This window comes from Nilaparvata lugens, chromosome 5, assembly GCF_014356525.2.
Source record: "Nilaparvata lugens isolate BPH chromosome 5, ASM1435652v1, whole genome shotgun sequence".
Taxonomy (NCBI): domain Eukaryota; kingdom Metazoa; phylum Arthropoda; class Insecta; order Hemiptera; family Delphacidae; genus Nilaparvata; species Nilaparvata lugens.
Window position 1 is genome coordinate 43031132 of NC_052508.1, and position 20646 is coordinate 43051777.

The 20646-nt window shown below is 34.2% G+C and overlaps 1 protein-coding gene across 1 annotated transcript; it reads right to left on the reverse strand.

Annotated features, from left to right (window-relative positions):
* Positions 1-7696: 7696 nt before the first annotated feature.
* On the reverse strand, positions 7697-20589 carry LOC111047514 (protein cornichon). Its single transcript, XM_022333278.2, has 5 exons — positions 20358-20589; positions 20152-20220; positions 16113-16225; positions 9143-9286; positions 7697-8185 (listed from the first exon to the last, which is right to left on the reverse strand). Exons 1-5 carry the CDS (start codon positions 20436-20438, stop codon positions 8158-8160), a joined length of 435 nt encoding a protein of 144 aa, XP_022188970.1. The 5' UTR covers positions 20439-20589; the 3' UTR covers positions 7697-8157.
* Positions 20590-20646: the final 57 nt, after the last annotated feature.

A 20646-nucleotide genomic window follows, 5' to 3' on the forward strand; every position in this document is an offset into this window, starting at 1 on the left:
TGTTTATCTACCTACCTTGCTCCGATGTCACTTTTGTTATTGTAGAAAAATTTAAGGTTTTCAAATTTCCAAAAGTAGATGAAAGTATCCAATAACTGCTAAAATTCTATAAAAATTATTTCAAAATAAAAAATTCACCCACCTATTTTAATGCATGTGCATTAAGTTTTCACAATTATCATTATTAATCACTCATTAAAAGTTACTGATTCAAAAAAAGAATGTATTTTGAATTTTTAAAAGTTATTGAATAAAATATGTCTTACAAAAGCAAAAAAACGCACAAGCTCAAACGTCTTCCTCATATAAAACCTCAAAATGGAATAATTTCTTCTGACTTTACGGACTTTAAGCCTATGATTCCTTCTTACATTAAGGTAAGTAAAATTATTCTTAAGCTGCGTTTACACCAAAGTTATTGACAAAATGTTAATAACTTAACCCTTATAGATTCTATTAGATTGAACTTAACTTATCATACACATGATAATCATATGAATTTGTCAAGTTCCGTTCAATCTAATAGAATCTATAAGGATTAAGTTATTAACATTTTGTTAATGACTTTGGTGTAAACGTGGCTTTACAAACCACATATTAGAGTATATATTATTTTACTCTAGCTGTTGCATAGAGTGTGCATGCTTTGCATATTCTATAAAAAACCATTGAACAGCTATTTGTATAAGTGAATACGGTATTCATTAGTGAATCAGATAATTGAAAAATTGTCATTATTTAAAGAATGAAAATCTAATAAATTATTCAACTTGGTATGGATGAGAAGTGTAAGTGTTTGTTTGTAATCTCCGACTGCTGATATTAAAATAGATTTAGAAATACACAATTTAATATTACATCAAGTCAAAATTTTACAATCAATATTTCCTATATTCACAGGAAAAACCAAACATGTTCCTTCTCCTATCTATGGAGTATGCAAGAAAATGGCACACAGAAAAAAAGATACACGAGAAAGCGATAAATGACGAAAAAAGTGTGGAGGAATATGTAAATCGAAGATATGTCAAAAAAGGTTTAAATCGAAAAAAACAGAGTATCATTAGATGCCATTGAATTGTAATTTTATACTGCTAAACTCCATTCATGTACTAACATTTCGTTTGAAATTCTTTCTAATAAAGAAAATTGTACTGTAAAATAATGTTTTACTTTCGAATTCATGAAATTTCCAAAGAATGTGCCTGTTTTCTATTTTTATCTAAGGTAAATTTAATGATATTGGGCTGGAAGATGGAGTACTGTGGTGGATTTGATTGTTGCTCCTCTAAAGAAGTTGTGGAAAATGAAGATGAAGCGCTTTTTTGTGAAGGATTCTGCAATGGATGGTTAAGTGTGTAAATATTCATTCAAGTGATTATCGGGGAGTTCAGGTTCTGGGTAAAAATATCACTTGCTATTGTGAAACATGCAAACAGAAGGTAAGAAATATTATTAGGTACTCAATATATTTCGAAGTCTCAAGAAAATAGTTCCTAAACAAAGTCAAATAAATCTGCACAAATTGGTGTTATACTGGATGAACTTTCAAAATTATGTTTTGTTGGCTAGTCTTATTGAAAAATCTTAAAATAGGTAAGAGAACATAAACGTGACAGACTTGAACACGCCGGTTATGTCGCCGGTATGTTATTATGCCGATAATGTTGTTGATAGTGCGATAGCACTACAGCATCTACGGTCTTATCCGTTTAGCGGTCTCAACCACTACATCTGAAATGTCTGTTGGAAATGATAAAAGTATAGTTGAAGGGATAAATAAATCAAATGAACTTGGTTAATCACGGAGTTTAGTTTCAAAAAGGAAACCTAAAATTAAATCAATTCTGAAAAATTCCGGTGTGAGGTTGAATGTAACTAAAAAGCAAAACAATTTTGTACAAAGAAACAAACCAATAGTGGGTACTGAAGCAAAGAAAATTGTATATTTGTGGTGCAAAAGAACCTTGGTATCACGTTGGTAAGGTGAAGCAGGGAACCACTGTGGATGATGTAAAAACATTTAAAGCTGAATTCCCAAGCGTTGATTTTATTGTGGAAATATTGGAAAGCAAAGGTTATAACTGTAGTTTTAAATCGGGAGTAGAGTTCAGTTATAGGGACGTGGTTAATGATTCAAAATTTGGGCCCAAAAATGTAACTATTAGGCATGTATTATTCAGAAGACAAGACACTAAATTAGTTAAGTAAGTTAGATGTTTAAAATAAAAATGACGTGACTACTACTTGTAATAAAATAGATCATTCGACTTTCATACATAGTAGAGAAAAAATTGTAAATAGAAATTTGTTTTTTAAATAGTCAATCTATTTTTGATAGGGTTGAAGATTTGGAGGTGGAATTGATTGAATTGAGACCAGATATTTTAGCATTTGCAGAGACTTTGTTAAGCCACGAAAAGGATCAGATTTTTAAAATAGCAGGAAATGATAAAATCGCAGTTGCACATAGAAAGAATTTAAATGGCGGAGTTGCTATATATTTGAAACAGGGCTTGAGCATGAAATCATATCCATCACAGTATGAAGATCTTATGACTGAAGGGGGTGTTTGAGGGTAGTGCATGTATTTTCAAAAGTCATGAATATAGATTTGTATTTTTAGACGTCTACCGTCCACCGCAAATACTACAAATGTATACAAATTTATTGGAATTTCGGAGCAATTATTGAACCAAATCGGAAGTTTGGATGTACCTATTTTAATATGTGGAGATATAAATATTGATGGCAAGATATATTCTCTATATAAAAGATTTTTTTGTTTTGATATGTTGGAACCACACAAATTGTTGAATGTTGTAAAATTGAACACTCGAGTAACTCTAAATGTATCAACACAAATTGATTACATACTGATAAGTGAAAACATACAACAGGTACAAAGCGGCTGTATTGACATAGATATAGATATGCATGTTGATATGAAGTCAAGCTTAGAAATAGAAAAGAATAGAATTACAAAACTGGGTAAGGACGAATTTTTTGGAAGGCTTGGCATGATACAATGGATGGACATGGATATGAAAAAGTGTTGTGACGAATTGTTCAATGAATTTTATGACAATTATAGATACTGTTTTGGAGTATGCTAATGCAAAGAGACAGCACACGCAGTTGATTTCTGCTAAAAGGAGGGCGTTTTATAGAAATAAAATAATACAGGCAAGAAATGTTAGTAAGGAGACATGGAGAGATTTTCACAGCTTGACATCCATGATGACAAGAAGTTAAAGATAGAGGAGGAGCTGGTAAGTGATCCCATTAAGATTGCACAAGTTTAATAAATATTTCTATGAGGAAGTAAATAACCTTGTTGTTGTTGGATTACAAAATCATGACATGAAAGAGGATGATTGTGAGACAAGGGATGGTTGTCATTTTCACTTGAGATCAACTTGTGCTGATGAAGTAATTAAAATAATTGATAGAGTGTGCAATAAGCTAAGTGCTGGAGTTGACAATATTCCATGTAGACTAGTCGAAGCCTCAGCGCATATTGTAGCTGAACCACTGTCATTGATAATTAATAAATAATTTGAGAAAGTTGAATTTCCAGACGCTATGAAAACTTCAAAGTTGATACAAATATATACTAGTAGTTCTGTGAACAGTATACCTCGCTCATGAATAAAGCTTTCAAACTAATGAGAAGGGCCATTAAGAAAGTACAGTATATTGTGAAGATTTAGCCATGTCATCTATTATTTTATTAGTTTCTCCATTGAAAGTGCTAGAGACATTATTTCCAGGGACACTGGACTTATAAATGTCTCTCAAGGAGGTACCTTTATATCTTCCCCGTATTTATAATATTAACATATATTACAACTTTTCTAATGATTAATTATAAGAAATCGGTCAACTGAGGGAAAATGGAATATGCAGTAAGCAATTTAGACAATGAATCGTCTCACAGACGATAGTGGGACGGAAAATGATTCTAAATAAGATGATTGTTTGTTGGTGACAATGTCAGGAGGTTGCTAATGATGTTTTTAATGAAAAGTGGATTCAATGTTATGGCTTTTTATGTCTAGGCAGAATGTTAATGCTCACAACTCGGTTTCCGATCTCATACTAAAAGGAAAACAAAAGCTAATAATCTGTGATGCCTCCAGCCGGCTCCGTAGGTCTAGAAACTATTCATAAAAACAGGGGAATTTCGTACGGTATTGAAAAGGGAAAAATGGTGCAGTCAAGTGAGAAGTTTTCTACAACAATGAATAAATAAAGTATGATTTGGAGCGGCTCAGACATTCTCAAGGTTCACCGCTGACAACTCTTGTCCTCTGATGTCTGAGTGAGCCAGAGAAGGGAAATGAATGAGTAGTGTGACAACAAACCGTGCTCACTGAAGATACCACAGTATTGAGTTTTGCAAAGGCAAATAAACCACAGTTTGTATTCTTATTGCCTGGTTTTCCAGTGCATATGTCACATCTAAAAATAGATCAATAGCGATAGAATTCCTCCATCATCGATACCATTCATTCAATACAGCACATTTTAGTTTTTTACTTCCCTTGCCCTATTACCATAGGTAAGGAAAGTATTGCTTTCCAAAAAAAATTAAGGTACCCTAATTTCATGTTTACTATATGTTTCAAGGTCCCCTGAGTCCAAAAATATGATTTTTGGGTGTTGGTCTGTGTGTGTGTGTGTGTGTGTGTGTGTATGTCTGTGAACACGATAACTCCATTCCTAATTAACCGATTGACTTGAAATTTTAAACTTAAGGTCCTTATACCATGAGGATCCGACAATAAGAAATTCAATGAAATTCAATTCAAGATGGCGGAAAAAATGGCGGATAATTACTAAAAAACCATGTTTTTTACGTTTTTCTCGAAAACGGCTCTAACGATTTTCTTCAAATTTATACCATGGATAGCTATTTATAAGCCCTATCAACTGACATGAGTCTCATTTCTGGGAAAATTTCATGAGCTCCGTAATATTCTTGAGAAAAATGGCGGATAATGACTAAAAAAACATGTTTTTCACGGTTTTCTCGAAAACGGCTTTGACGATTTTCTTCAAATTTATACCATGGATAAGCCCTATTCATAAGCCATATCAAATGACATGAGTTTTTTTCCTGGGAAAATTGCAGGATCTCCGTAATATTCTTGAGAAAAATGGCGGATAATTACTAAAAAACCATGTTTTTCACGATTTTCTCAAAAATAACTTGACAAATTCATACCCTGTATAGTTATTTATCAGCTCTATCAACTGGCATGAGTCTCCTTTCTGGGAAACCAATGGGGGGTCCACCCCATCCTTGGAAAATGGACTTAGTAACCTCCTTCTCGTGCATGAGGTAGGTAGTTAGCGCAGTTCATAAAAAGAACACATAGTCGAGATATTTCATCTGTAGAACAGCTGTTTTGACGACTTTAAAAAAATGACGACTAAAAAAATCATCGAATTTCACAATTCACACAAAGAAAAAGTACTTTGAAAACGATTATATATACACATATACAGAAGTCTGATCGTAGTTTCAAATATGAGCAAGGAAAGTTGTGTGAGTGTACCACACCAGATTTTTCATTTTCTATTCTGAAAAATGAAAGCCAATTATTCTACTTATATTTATTGTGGGCAAGATTTACTCTTAACATATTGTAAATTCAATGATCATCTTATTTTTAAAAGAAAAGTGTTGTAGCCTATCTTGCAAGATAACGGCGCTATATACAAAAAAAGTAATTTTCTGGTTGGAGGTTGGTCTGCGGTTTTTTAAATTACAAAGAAACCAGAGGTCTTATCAAAAATCGTTACACATACGTTTCTGCGCCTTGTTTCAAAGTAGGTACTTGTATACCAAATTTCACCAAATCGGACAATAACTGCGACTGTAACTGCGGTACAAACAAACAAACAGACAAAAACCGATCGAGTCGAAACATAGACCTCAGCTTCGCTTCGGTCAAAAAAGGATGAAAAAAATTTAGTAAGCTTCTATAGACCTGTAGCTATTCAATCGGTCTATTCCAAAGTATTTTAAGTTACTTATCTGGAAAGATTGATTCCGTATTTGGAGCAACACAGATTGATAAATGGTGGACAATTTGGTTTCAGGAAGAAAAAATCACAGCTGATGCGATGTTTGACTAGTTAACTGCAGTGTATGATAAAGTAAATTGTACTGATGAGGTATACGCAATATTCTATGATAAATTATGACAAAGGCATTTGATTGTGTTCACCACGAAATGTTGAAGCTATAATTCATCAAATACGGAATCACAGTAAAACCTTTGGATTGGATAATCCAAATGGCAAATAAATAACAAAAATGAATAATGACATATTTGAAAAACCGGCAACAAGTGATCAATGTAAGTCACATGGGAAATGATAATGTTATTCGACATTATTAGATCACAAGTACAACAGGATGTTAACATAGGAGTAACTAAAGGCTCCAATACGGGCCCAGTCTTGTTTCTGCTTTTTATAAACGATCTTCCCACTTCAGTGCAAGAGGGGGGGGATTTGGATGTTTGCAGATGATGTGTGCTACCTCTTAATAGACAAGAATGCTTCTGAAACAATTGAAAAAAGGGCAGAAAGGTCTAACTGAGATGAGTGTATGGTGCAAAGAAAATAAGCTGGTACTTAACCAAAAGAAAACGTGTGTGTTACAGTTCCATAATGTTAAGAAACGATACTTTAGTCCACTATTGCGAATTGGTGATCAACATCTACAACTGAATAGAAATTTCAAATATTTAGGAGTACACACTTCTGGCAATCTACGATGGGAAGAGCACATGAATAATATTGTCAAGAGACTCAATGTAGTGTGTTGCCTTGCAAGCCGCCTGCAGAAAAAAGTGGACGCAGAAGTAGGTATTATTGAAAGTCTACCATGGATGCTTCCACAGTGTATTAAATATTACGGTATCATATTCTGGGGAAATTGCTCAGAAACGGAAATAATATTCTTATTATAAAAAAGAATATTACCAATTATAAGTGGTACACACTACATCAAACATTGTAGACCGATATTCGGAAGATTGCATTTATGTTAACATTAACTGATGTATACATACATATTGGAGTTGGCGACTACAATATTGAAATATCCGGAATATTTCGAAAGGAACTCCAGCATTCATCAACACAATACAAGACAGAGAGAGAACATCCACATCGACAGGCAAAGAGCAACACTAGCCTTGTCTAGTGTTAGAAACGTTGCAAGCAGGGTGTACAACAAGCTTCCATTGCAAATACGGAGGTACAGAGATCCTGTGAGCTTCAGGGGATCCTTGAAGACCCATTTACTCAGGAAGAATTACTATTCCATGGAGGAGTTCTGGGAGGACATCTAACATCCAGATAAAACAGACTAAAATGACGACGACGGATGTAAGGCTTCCAGTGGGATCACTATAAGTATACAAGTATTGGGCTGATCAATCCGTTCAACTCACTGCAATTCACTTATATTTCTCAGTACTCACAAATAACCTCTAGAAAGGGGTTTCAAAAGTTATCAAATCATTAGTGTTAATATAAATAATAGTGGCTACTCAAGTGTCAAGTTAGTTAGAATTCCTTAGTGGAAATAGTACAACAGGTTTCTATGAAAATTTTTAGTTTTAACTTACTTACATTTACCTGGGAGAGAGGACGGTGAATAAGAATACAAATGCACGTTACAAATGTTTGTTCTTAATTAGGTAAATGAGTAACCAGCTAGAATGATTGTTTTACTAGAAACAAACGACTTTATGAGTAAGTAATACAATATCTAGAAACTTGAGACGATTTTGTACAAATTTACAAATTAAAAAATACCGATTAACTCTTAGTTTGTTCAGCATGCACATGAACCCACTAGTTGTCCGAGCCGAAAGAAGATCCGTTTCATAATAAATTAAAACCTACAACCAAAGTTTGTTTAAAATGATACAATATCCAAACTTACAGTTACCACTTTAAGCAATCAGAAACTTGGAAAATTTGCAAAATTGCAAAGCACTTGCTAGGAATTGATTGAAGCGAATCTAGAAAAAACTAAGAACACTCCAATGTGGTTTCTCCGTTCATCCGATTAAATATTCATCGACACTCGTTGATTATAATTTCGAACCAATTATATCGCAACCCATTTTATGTGGTAATGAGAGCATGAATCATCCTGCAAATAAGAAACATTCTTGATAAGAAGGTACCATGAGATTCACTTCAAAATGCCAGCATTGATTCTATTGATACGGGATGCATAGTTTTAATAGGAAACACTTCATAGATATTAAATTCTTTTAGTGTCAGGTATTTCAATAAATCAGTATATTATTAAAAGGTCATCCAATAGGAATTATAATGATGAACAAAACAAACAATATTTTTCCTACAGATTAAAATTCTGTAGAAATTTAGCTGTGCTAGATTAAGTTCTAATTAGATACGTTTTCTGATTCTCTGATTGGTTATCGTGACATTTAACCGTCTTTCAATCACCGTTGAAATTCACCATACATGTGCAACTAGGCCTTAATGTAACTTCAACAATCTAAATCACCAATCAAATTCTTGTTAATTTATTTAATCTATGAATAAAATTTTAGACTGGAATTGTATGAAATGTTTTTCAAGTTATAGCTGATGTGGAGATGACCCCGGGAGTAAGTAAATAAACTTGAAAGTGAATGTTAACTCGAATTCTTGTTAATTTATTCAACCTATGAATAAAAATTTAGACTGGAATTGTATGAAATATTTTTCAAGTTATAGCTGATGTGGAGATGACTCTAGGAGTGAGTAAGTAAACTTGAAAGTGAATGTTAACTCGAATTCTTGTTAATTTACTCAACCTATAAATAATAATTTAGACTGGAATTGTATGAAATATTTTTCAAGTTATAGCTAATGTGGAGATGACCCTGGGAGTGAGTAAGAAAACTTGAAAGTGGATGTTAACTCGAATTCTTGTTAATTTATTCAACCTATAAATACAAATTTAGACTGGAATTGTATGAAATATTTTTCAAGTTATAGCTAATGTGGAGATGACCCTGGGAGTGAGTAAGTAAACTTGAAAGTGAATGTTAAAGGATACGAATTTATCCATACACATGAATTACTTAGTACTTACCCATAAAGATAATAAAAGAAGGAAAGAAGGTAGAATGCAAGTTTTATCCAACCCTCTCTTTGGCATTTAGTCAAGACATCTGCATTCATAATGCTGGTAGGATCGTAGAGACCAAATCCTGACATAACTGGTCTAGTTCTATATCTGTGGGAATAGATTTTTCTTCATGTTAATAATATGCTAAACTATAACTATATTAGATGAATTATATGCCGGCAAAGATAGCTGAGACGACTAAGCCTGGTCACTAACGGTTGAACGTGCATGCACATACTTCAAATTAACCAGTGGCTTCTAATATAAAATTAGCAACCAATAACAATAGATAAACCACTGAAAAATTGAAATTTATAATGATAGAAGAATAATTCAACCTCAAATGGAGCAGCGAAGAAAAAATTAACAACATAAATTGAAAATACAAAAACCTAACCTCAAAAATCTGGTGTGGCGCACTCACACAACTTTCCTTGCCGTTATGAAAATTGATCACCTGACGCTAGTGTAAACGTGTATCTCAAGTCAAAGATCTGAGCCAGCTGGTGACAGGTCAATAACGCTGGATACACACGAGATCTGCTATCTCTTAGTGAATGATTTAATAGAATCAACAGTTGCCAACAGTTTGCAATTGAATAATTACATTTTCTCAAATTTCAAGTTTATTTTCAATTTTAGGTGAAAATGTTACTGAACATTAATTGAAGAGATTTTCATGCTCAATCTTTACCACTTGGAATTTTTTGTTTAAATTGTATCTATAGCCTGATAATTGGGAATCTAAGATTAAACTTTGCATAGATGGGGCAGAGCTCCTGAAATTTTTACAGATCTGGGACTTGTGGCAGTTGATAGAGCTTATCAATGACTATTTTAGGTATAAATTTGATCAAAATCGTTGGAGCCGAAAAACCCTGTTTTTGACATCATTTTCACCATTTTATCCGCCATCTTGAATTGCATCAGATCGAAATTGTTCGTGTCGGATCCTTATATTGTAAGGACCTTCAGTTCCAAATTTCAAGTCATTCCGTTAATTGGGAGATGAGATATCGTGTACACAGACGCACATACACTCATACACACACACACACACATACAGACCAATACCCAAAAACCTCTTTTTTGAACTCAGGGGACCTTGAAACGTATAGAAATTTGGAAATTGGGGTACCTATTTTTTTCGGAAAGCAATACTTTCCTTACCTATGGTAATAGAGCAAAGAAAGTAAAACATGTTGCGATCACAGATGTAATGACAAAACTATGTAAGGCTGGCCACTAACGGTTAAGGCTGGGCAAAGGCTAAAAATAAATTTTCTACTCGTGATATTTTTCAAAGTTTTTCAATTTGTATATCATTAAGCTATCAAAATGAAAAAGTTTTCTCAGGAAAACATTTCTCTGATCATTACTTTTTGAGATACGAGCGCCTGAAGTTAAAATTTTTGGGACAACATTTCAAATTCGGTAAGAGATAAATCCATGAAATTTGGAGGATAGATTCTTCATGGTATTGTTGATCTATTGAAATAAAAATTTTCTGAAATTATCAATTTTTAAGATAGTTATTCAATTTACTAAAAATAACCAAAAATAACTTTTAGTTGAGTTATTTTTGGTAAATTGAATAACTTTTTCAGAAATTGATATTTTCAGAAAATTTTTGTTCTACTGGATCAAGAATACCATGAAGAATCTATCCTCCAAATCTGATGGATTTATCTCTTAGGCCTACCGAATTTGAAATGTCCTGTCCCAAAAATTCAAACTTCAGGCGCTCATATCTCAAAAAGTAATGATCGGAAAAAAAATGTTTTCCTGAGATAGTACATTTCGCACCTAGAGCAGAAAAACATTTTTGCACGTGGTGCGAACGATATTTTTCGCCACACTACAGGTATTGCTGACAAAATAAATAAGGAATACAAAATTAAGAATACTTGTTATCGTACCTATCTCTTGATTTTAGAGGTAGAAGATTTGCAGTCAGGATTTCAGATTCTTTTAAAATTTCACTTGGAATATCACGGGCGTCGTCATCTTCAAGCATTTTTGAAAATTCGGAATGCGCTAATCAACAATAAATAATTGAATAAAAATGGTTGCGAAGCGAATGCTGAATTAGTTTGATTCGAAATCATGACGACTTCAGATAAGTGGACACTCGCCCGATCTAGCGGATGACTCATTAACTACGGACTTCCATGAGCGGCTGGAAAGTGACCACTTTCTGGCCTAGACCGGAAAAGAAACCTTTTTTTGACGTCAGACGAGAGTCGTCTGCAAACAAGGTCTTTCAGATCTATATAGGGACTGGAAAACAGCTGCTTTCTGTGCAGTGTGGCGAAAAACTTTTTCATTTTGATAGCTTGATGATATACAAATCAAAAAATTTTGAAAAATATGACGAGTAGAAAGTTTATTTTTAGCCTTTACCTTAAACAGCCTTGAACGAGAATGCACATACACAGTCGACTCACATTGTTTTGCTATTACAGCTATGATCACAGCGAAACGCGCTTTAAGCAACATTTTTTGAGATTAGGTTTTTGTATTTCCAATTTATGTTATTTATATTTTTTCGCTGCTCTATTTGATGTTAAATTATTTTTCTATCATATGATTTGTAATTTTCCAGTGGTTTATTTATTGTTTATTTTATTTTAGGAGCCTCTCGTTGATTTAGTTTATGAGCATGCTCTTTCAACCGTTAGTGGTCAGTTTAAGGCGTTACACCTCCAGTCTGCTAGCACTATTTGGTCTTGGTTTCGAATCCCACCGGTAGGCATGAATGTTTGAGCATCTCATCAAATAACCCTCGCACTTTCCATTGCACCCGCACACGCAGAAAGCTCATGTGGGCATCATCCGCAATGTAAAAAAAATATCTACAGATAATAACAAGATCTATTTTCTCAAATTAATATTGATTGCAACCTTGATAGCAGTTGCTTTTGAAACTAGTTTCATTTTTCTAATAATGATCACTAAGAATGAATACAATTACTAAATGAATATGAATATTTGACAGCTGTTTCCCACTCAAGTTTCCATCTATGAGACAATCATAGTTGCCGAGCGAAGTGAGGTCCAAGATTCAAGTCGTCGGTTTAGCATTTCTCTTTATTTTTATATGTTTATATTTATGTTTCGCATTTACGGCGAAACGCGGCAATAGATTTTCATGAAATTTGACAGGTATGTTTCTTTTTAAATTGTGCGTCAATTTTGCATTTTAAGGATAATATAAACGGGAAAGAAGCCTCAAATACCGTTAAAATCAGACTATAGAATACTAGTAGTTCTGTGAACAGTAGACCTCACGCAGTATTCTCATCCACAAGTACCTGATATCACCTGTTTTAAATGTTAAGAAACTCATTTCACGTTTGAATTTTTATTCCATATGATATAATTCATCCAGTTCCGTGATAATCTTTCCATCTGATGAAAATTATTTTTTTAAATCAAAAATATTATAATTTCTTTAGCATTATTTAGTTCATTTGATTATTTTTAATCACCTATTAAATTGTTTTTTTTTTTGAATATGAGAATATTGATAATGACATGCACGAATAATAATACCATGACTGCAAAACAAAATATTGAAGCCAAAGACCTTAAAGATGCATACCTCTTTAAGGTCTCTGATTGAAACTATAGACCTTATAGAAATACATAAATAGACTGGCTTCTCCAGACATCTGTGTAATCACTTGTCAGCTGATTGATTATGAATAATTATAAATAGTCTGATTAATCCTATCTTCAGAGTAGAACATAATATAGTGAATATCGGAGTATGGAGAAATTGATTTTCTTTTCATATTATCCTTAAAATGCAAAATTTCAAAAAAACCTTGTGTATACATCGACGCGCAGTTGAAAAAGGAATATTTCTGCCAAATCTCATAGAATTCTATCAACGCGTTTGGCCGTAATTGCGTTACAGACAGACAAAAGAAAATCAGAGTTAAAACATAGACCTCACTACTTTCGGTCAATTATCCATCATAAATCAGCTGTTGAGTAAATTATTATTTGCATGCAATGAGGCAGACTATTGATAACTCGAAGTAGCAAAGTATTTTCCCCCGAATTTTCTCTGCCTTCAACTCGGTAAGCTTTTGATGATATTAGTTGTTTACAACAAAGTAGTAGTTCTGTGAACAGTAGACCTCGCGCAGTTATAATTCACAGCCTCCTCTTAAAGTATGCGCACACCGATGCATACAAATAATTCATTGCGGAATTTTCAAGAATTCAGACTGCGGTTTCCAAACAAAGTTTTCGTTGCAAAATATTCGCAACGCTGGGGCACGCACACTGAGAAGCGAAATAATCGCAATGTAGAGCGCGGGAATATTCGAGTTGTCCTAACTTAACAGTTCAGCACTTTTACCATCTAAAATTCACGGTACTACTGTATGCTACTTCATCTCAATTTACTGAAGTTCATCATGATTATCATCAGATGAAGAAGAAGCCCTACTTTTACTTGCTGTAGCGACAGACTCTGAAAAAGATGATAGGCCAAAAATGTGGGTGCATGCCATTAATAAAGATAGACTTCAATTTGGAGAGTACCATACTATTGTACCACAATTAAGGAAGGATAGACAGCTATCCTTATATTTTTATAATATGCATGACTAAGATCACACAATAGTGGATAGGTATAAATAATCTCCAAGAATTGTTCTTTGTTCGCTATTTTCCTACTTGTGCTCGTGCAATGTCTGTCACTGTTTACAAGGCAGACGGAACTAGTGTAGTTCCATAGCTCACCACAAAATTCGCAACGCGAAAAAACGCTGCAAATGCTGCATGTAGTTAAAGTTGCGAGTTATTCGCAAGCGAATATTTCGCAACGCATTGGTTCGATTATTCATCATAGCCTAAATTAGCTGTTGAAGACTAAATCTGCTAATGGTATTAAATTTCCGCACGGCAAGTTCTCCGAATTGAATTCGCACCGCAACAAAACTTTGTAATATATTCGCGTCGGTGTGCGCCTGGAATCATACTGTATCAGAGTAATACAGTAAATATGACTTTTATCATACTGTCCATCAGAGTAAATCCTGTCAGTATATCGTGTCGGCGAGATATCGGTGTAAAAACGGTTATGAAATGACTGTTGGGGTTGGTGTATCAAAGATTCTAACTTTCCTTGACGTTATGAAAATTTCGGCAAAAAACGCCTCGTGTGTCTCCAGGTAAGGCGAATTTCACCCCAAAACTGGGCCGGGCCGGGCCGAGCCGAGCGGAATCCGCATGCGTTTTCACTGAAGCCGATTCTCTCAGTAATACAAAAATACAAAATACTGCGCAACTCACTACGTGGGAAGATCAAACTAAACTGAAAGAAGACAGAATCCGCTTGGCGGGAAATGCTCGAGTTGGGCATCAAGCCGACTGCCGCTCGGCTCGGCCCGGCGTTGAATGCTACCGACTAAATCCTGCATAGTTAGCCCGCACGCGGATTCCGCTCGGCTCGGCCCGGCCCAACTTTGGTGTGAAACCCCAGCTTTGAGTTTCAAATCAACGCCAGGTCGAGCCGAGCGGATTTGTGCATTCGGCTTGACTCCCAACTCGAGCGTTTTCGGCCAAGCGGATTCTGCCTTCTTTCAGTTTAGTTCGATCTTCCCACGTAGTGAGTTGCGCAGTATTTTGTATTTGAGTATTACTGAGAGAATCGGCAATCGGCTTCAGTGCGAACGCACGCAGATTCCGCTCGGATTAACGCCGGGCCGAGCCGAAGATCGAACTAAACTGAAAGAAGGCAGAATCCGCTTATCCGAAAACGCTCGAGTTGAGCGTCGAGCCGACTACACAAATCCGCTCGGCTCGGCCCGGCGTTGATCATTCATTTATTTATCTAATAGAATAAACAGTTGCCTCTCTCTCATTAAGTTTGCATTTGAATAATCACCTTTTCTCGAATTTCGAGCTTGATTTTAATTTTAGGTGAAAATGTTACTGGATATTAATTGTAGATATTTTCTCCATTTGAAATTTTGAAACGTATAGTGATTTGAGAATTGGGGTTCCTTAATTTTTTCGGAAAGCAATACTTTCCTTACCTATGGTAATAGGGCAAGGAAAGTAAAAAATTCCGCCAAGGGCATTTTTGGAAAGCAATACGTTTTTACATAAAGACAAAAGCTAAAGACATATTGGCAACAGGCCAGCCCGAGTAGAAAGCAGAGAAAGGTGAAGAGAAAATACTATGTAATTTTAGTTATCAATTGCATGTGTCATTGCATGCAATTGATAGTGCTTTCAATAGTGCATTAAAATTGCATGCAATGACACATGCGATTAATAGTCCACACAACAGCTGATTCTTTACCAAGTTACATTGAGATATTAATTGCATGCGTTATTGCATGCAATTAATAATCCACTCCACAGCTGATTTAATGAATAATAGTTCTATAGTCTGATTTTTACGGTAATATTAGCGATAGGAGACTCCTTTCCGATAATAGGCCATCCTTGAAATGCCAAATTTCAAAAAACCTTATACGTCGACGCGAAATTCATAAAGGAACATACCTGTCAAATTTCATGAAAATCTATTGCCGCGTTTCGCCGTAAATACGGAACATATAGACATAAATAGAAATGCAAAACCGTCCACTTGAATTTAAGACCTCACTTCGCTTGGTCAATTACATTTCATTGGTCTATCAGTTTTGGAACTATGATTAAGGGAGTGGAATTACAACAATGACACCACGCCAAACATCACAATGGCAGCTATTTCTTTGGAACCACCAAATAACCAACTGAAATTCTGTGTTCTGCAATATCTGCATATTCAAGTAAGATTATCAGCTTCAGGTTCGGTTGTAAAAGTGATGATTTATTAATTTATTGACAATAGAATCTCAACTTTAGCAAATGATACTGATAGAATATAGATACTGATTTTTATAAGGATTGATTTTACACTGACCTGTTAATGTGATAGGCAATCAAGGGCAAGTTCAAACACAAAGTGAACCATTGCCCAGAAAATATGAAAAGGATGTTGAAAAGAATGTGCAAAAGGTATTCTGGTAGAACAAGCTGAAAATATGAGTAAAAACATCATAAGTATAATGCAATATAGCCTAATGCATAAAAACAACATTATCTCAAATCTTTACAAAAAAGCATTTCAAAGTTCAGCATTTCAACCAATTTAGATCTTTCTACAACTCTAAGAGAATTTTTAATCATTTGGAGTCATTCTAATTTTACAATAAATTGCTGGATTCAAGTCTAATGAAACTAAAAAAAGTAAGAGTAATTTAATGATTAGATCTTTCTTATGCTAAGTATGCACCTCCTTCAAACTGTATAATATGCAACATAATTATGTGTTATTAGTTTAATCAAAAGCTTGGTGTCAGACGACACCAATAGATTCTTTTTCTCTTATGATTGGTCTAAATATCTTCACTGCTAGGAGGAGAACACCGTACATTTATTTTATGGGAGTTTTCACATATTGAAAGAATGAAAATATCTTTTAAAGACCCATTTTACTTCTAGATACCAGGCTGGGGGGCACTTTATTTTATGGGCCGCGGAATCTAGCATTGAGACCTACATAGATCGATAGAGGAGGTCAAGACGAGATCAACCACGTATAACATTGTTGTCGATTTCCAAGGATTAGCTGAAAAAACATGGCGGAAAGTTCAAAATTTTTATATCAATTTTTATTTTTAATATTTTTTTCATGGCTACAATATGTTTAAAACTAGTGCATTCCTATATAAAATTTGACGAGAAATCCAATGAAACTAATTTCAGGTTCATAATTTCGGTAGTATTTGAGATATTGCAAAAAATGTGCAGAAAAATGCAAATTTTTTGCTTTAAAAAAGGTTAACTTGTTTTCATGATTATTAGGTATTTTAAACTATTGGATTTAGTAGAATGTAAATTCTAAAGAAAAAATGTCCAGTCACTTGATAGCCTAAACTCAAAATTGTTCGAGATATTTGGGAAAATAAAAAAAATTGCACACTCAATACTCTTCAATTCTCATATTTAATTTTTTTTACTACTTTTACTACTAAATTGGTTAAATCTTATTGGGATTTTTGCAGGGAATTCATTAAAATAGATTTAAGGTTGGAAAATTTTATAGATTATTAAGATATTTGGAAAAAATACAAGGAAATGTAGTATTTTAGCTTTAGAAGAGTTCAATATGTTTGCATAGGCATAGTGCAGACCGATATTTAGGATCACATTTTATTCAGCTTCCAATGCATTTCAGAAGCTTTAAAAGATTGTAAAAATAATTGAATCAAATCAAGCTTTTCCTAACCTAAGCTTTTTCCCAATGTAAGCTTTTCCTAACCCAAGCTTTACCTAATCTTACCTTTTTTTCTAACCTAAGCTTTTCCTAACCTTAGATTTTTCCTAATCTAAGCTTTTCGTAACATAAGCTTTTCTCAAACGTAGCTTCCCCTAACCTAAGCTTCTCCTAACTTAAGCTTTTTCTAATCCAAACTTTTCCTAACCCAAGCTTTCCCCAGACCCAGCTTCCCCTAACCTAAGCTTCTCCTAACCTTAGCTCTTTCCTAACCTATGCTTTTCCTAATCTAAGCTTTTCCTAACCTAAGCTTTTTCCTTAACTAAGCTTTTCCTGAGTTGAGCTCTTTCTAATGCAAGTTTTCCTAACCCATCTTTTCCTGACCTAAGCTTTTCTCAGACCCAGCTCCCCCTAACCTAAGCTTTTTCCCAACCTGACCTTTTCCTAACCTCAGCTTTTCCTAATCTAAGCTTTTCCCAACCCAAGCTTTTTTTCCTAATATAAGCTTTTCCTAAACTAGGATTTCCCTAACCTAAGCTTTTCCTGATCCTAGCTTCTCCTAACCTAAGCTTTTCCTGATCCTAGCTTCTCCTAACCTAAGCTTTTCCTAATCTAAGCTTTTCCCAACCCAAGCTTTTTTTCCTAATATAAGCTTTTCCTAAACTAGGATTTCCCTAACCTAAGCTTTTCCTGATCCTAGCTTCTCCTAACCTAAGCTTTTCCTGATCCTAGCTTCTCCTAACCTAAGCTTTTCCTAATCTAAGCTTTTCCCAACCCAAGCTTTTTTTCCTAATATAAGCTTTTCCTAAACTAGGATTTCCCTAACCTAAGCTTTTCCTGATCCTAGCTTCTCCTAACCTAAGCTTTTCCTTATCCAAGCTACTCCTAACCTAAGTTTCCCCCAATCTAAGCTTTTTATAACCTAAGTTCTCCCTAGGTAGCAAAAAATGGAGTTGCAATATTTTTATTTGCCCAAATATCTCGAGCAATTTTGAGTTTAGGCAATCAAGTGACTGGACATTTTTTCTTTAGAATTTATCATTCAACTAAATCCAATAGTTTACAATACCTATCAATCACCATGCAAACAGGTTCACATCTTTTAAACCAAAAATTTGCACTTTTTCGCACATTGTTTGCAATATCTCAAAAACTACTGAAGTTACGAACCTGAAATTAGTTTCATTGAATTCCTCGTCAAATTTTACATAAGACTGCACTAGTTTTAAACATATTGTAGCCATAAAAAATTATAAAAAATAAAAATTGATATAAAATTTTGAACTTTCCACCATGTTTTTTCAGCTAATCCTTGGAAATCGACAACAATGTTATACATGGTTGATCTCGTCTTGATATCCTTTATCGATCTATGTAGGTCTCAATGCTAGATTCCGCGGCCCATATATTGAAGTGCAGCCCCAGGCTGAAACACAAATGGTGTATCAAGGTGAAACAAGCTATGTAGGACACCAGTGTGACAACAATGGTGATCCAGTGAAAATTAAGTAAGATTTGTGACTCAAGTAAACATTGAAACTTTTGTCCAACCGGGCCAATGTCTATGCATTTATTTCCATTATTGTAAGTTACACTAAATATACGGTCTTAGCTTTGACTGTAGAAAATATTCGTTCAATAGTCAAAGGTCTTAGTTTGACTGAATTTGTACTTATCATCAAAGAAGTAATTGGCCCATATGAATAAAACCAGAGCAAATGTTCATGAGCAAGAGCAAGGAGCATAAGGTTTTGCTCATGAGCAAAATGTAGAAGCAAAAGTATTGCTCATTTTTATATGATTAAGATTTACCTTATGCTCCTGAACTCTGGAGCAAATGCTCACGTACTTTAGAGATTTTTCATCAGCTGATTCGCTTTTGTAGCCTTAGTTTGTTTTATAGCTCACGGAAGCGCTAAATATGCAAATAGGGTGCACCGCTTGTGTTTGCGTCGTCTGCTCTGTTTTCTATTTATGAATAGAGTTTTAGGTTAGTTGAGTTTAGAATTTTGAAATAATAGCGTGAAAAAATGTCATCTCTATAATAATCTTCAGCATATTCTTTTAATATCAATAGCCTTCTTATAGTCGTCCACACTTTCATCTTCTTAAATACCTATTTCCTATTTTGTGATGGCTATCTTTATAACAGGTAGCTATATTTTGTATTTATTCTTTTGTAGGGATAATGGTGATATGTATCATGGTTGAATCTAAAAAGAGTTTTATAGTTCTCAACTATTGGTTGTGATCGTATCTGGTATATTTTCCTCTTCCTCATACGAATTAGTTGAGCCATTTTACTATGAGCAAAAGGTGATAAGCTGATCTAGACTAGACTCACCTTTTTTGAAGCATTTGCTTCAAAAGTTGAGCAAATGCTCCAGTTTATTCATACAATTTTGAGCAAAAGCTTTTACTTTTGAGCAAAAGCTCAAACTATTTTTTTGATGAGCATGAGCAAAAGGTTTAGCTCACGTTTATCCATAGAAAAAAAAGCAAATGCTCCATATTTTAGAAGTATAAGCAAATGCTCAACTTTATTCATATGGCCCATTGTGTGTGTTTATCCAATCACTGTAGGCTACCGCTGGTTTTACAGATGAAAGTGCCTTTAAGTAACTTGGAATTAAAGTAAAAATAAGAACAAAGTATCTATGAAATTTTAGCCCAGAATACTCACCGGGTTGAGACTGTTACACTGATCGATAGGATTCTTGTAGTCTGTTCTTAATTCATCAAATCCAATTACCTGAAACAAGAAGTCCAGAAAAGTTCAAATTTTACCATTGGGATGGAATTTTTAAAATAGTATTTAAAGTAAGGCTTGAAATGTTTAATAGTTTGCCAATATAGATTTTAACCTACAAATATCAAATCTCAACTTACATGAAAAATTGCAAAGAAGATAAGAAAAGCATCAATAATCAAAGCTATAATATACGAAAATGCGGGAAAATTGAAAGCCATATCGGAAAGATAATAAAGAATGCACTAATAAATAATTTAGAAGTATTCAGAATAAAAAGACAAATTCAGCCATCACTTTTCATTCCTACTTCTGTCTTGGTCATGGTCACAGAATAGTAGAAGTAGTGATGGTGTCGTTGACTTTACCTCAATTATAGAGAAAAACCTTAGACCAGTTATAGAATAGACACGTTGAGAAGTCCAGCCT

What these genes read in the sequence shown, in the direction of transcription:
- LOC111047514 (XM_022333278.2), bottom strand. Translation starts at nt 20,438, where the DNA reads ATGGCTTTCAATTTTCCCGCATTTTCGTATATTATAGCTTTGATTATT. An exon ending in ATTGCCTATCACATTAACAG is followed by an intron (nt 9,287 to 16,112) that starts GTCAGTGTAAAA and finishes CTATTCCCACAG; the next exon opens with ATATAGAACTAGACCAGTTA. An exon ending in TTCTTTTATTATCTTTATGG is followed by an intron (nt 8,186 to 9,142) that starts GTAAGTACTAAG and finishes TCTTATTTGCAG; the next exon opens with GATGATTCATGCTCTCATTA.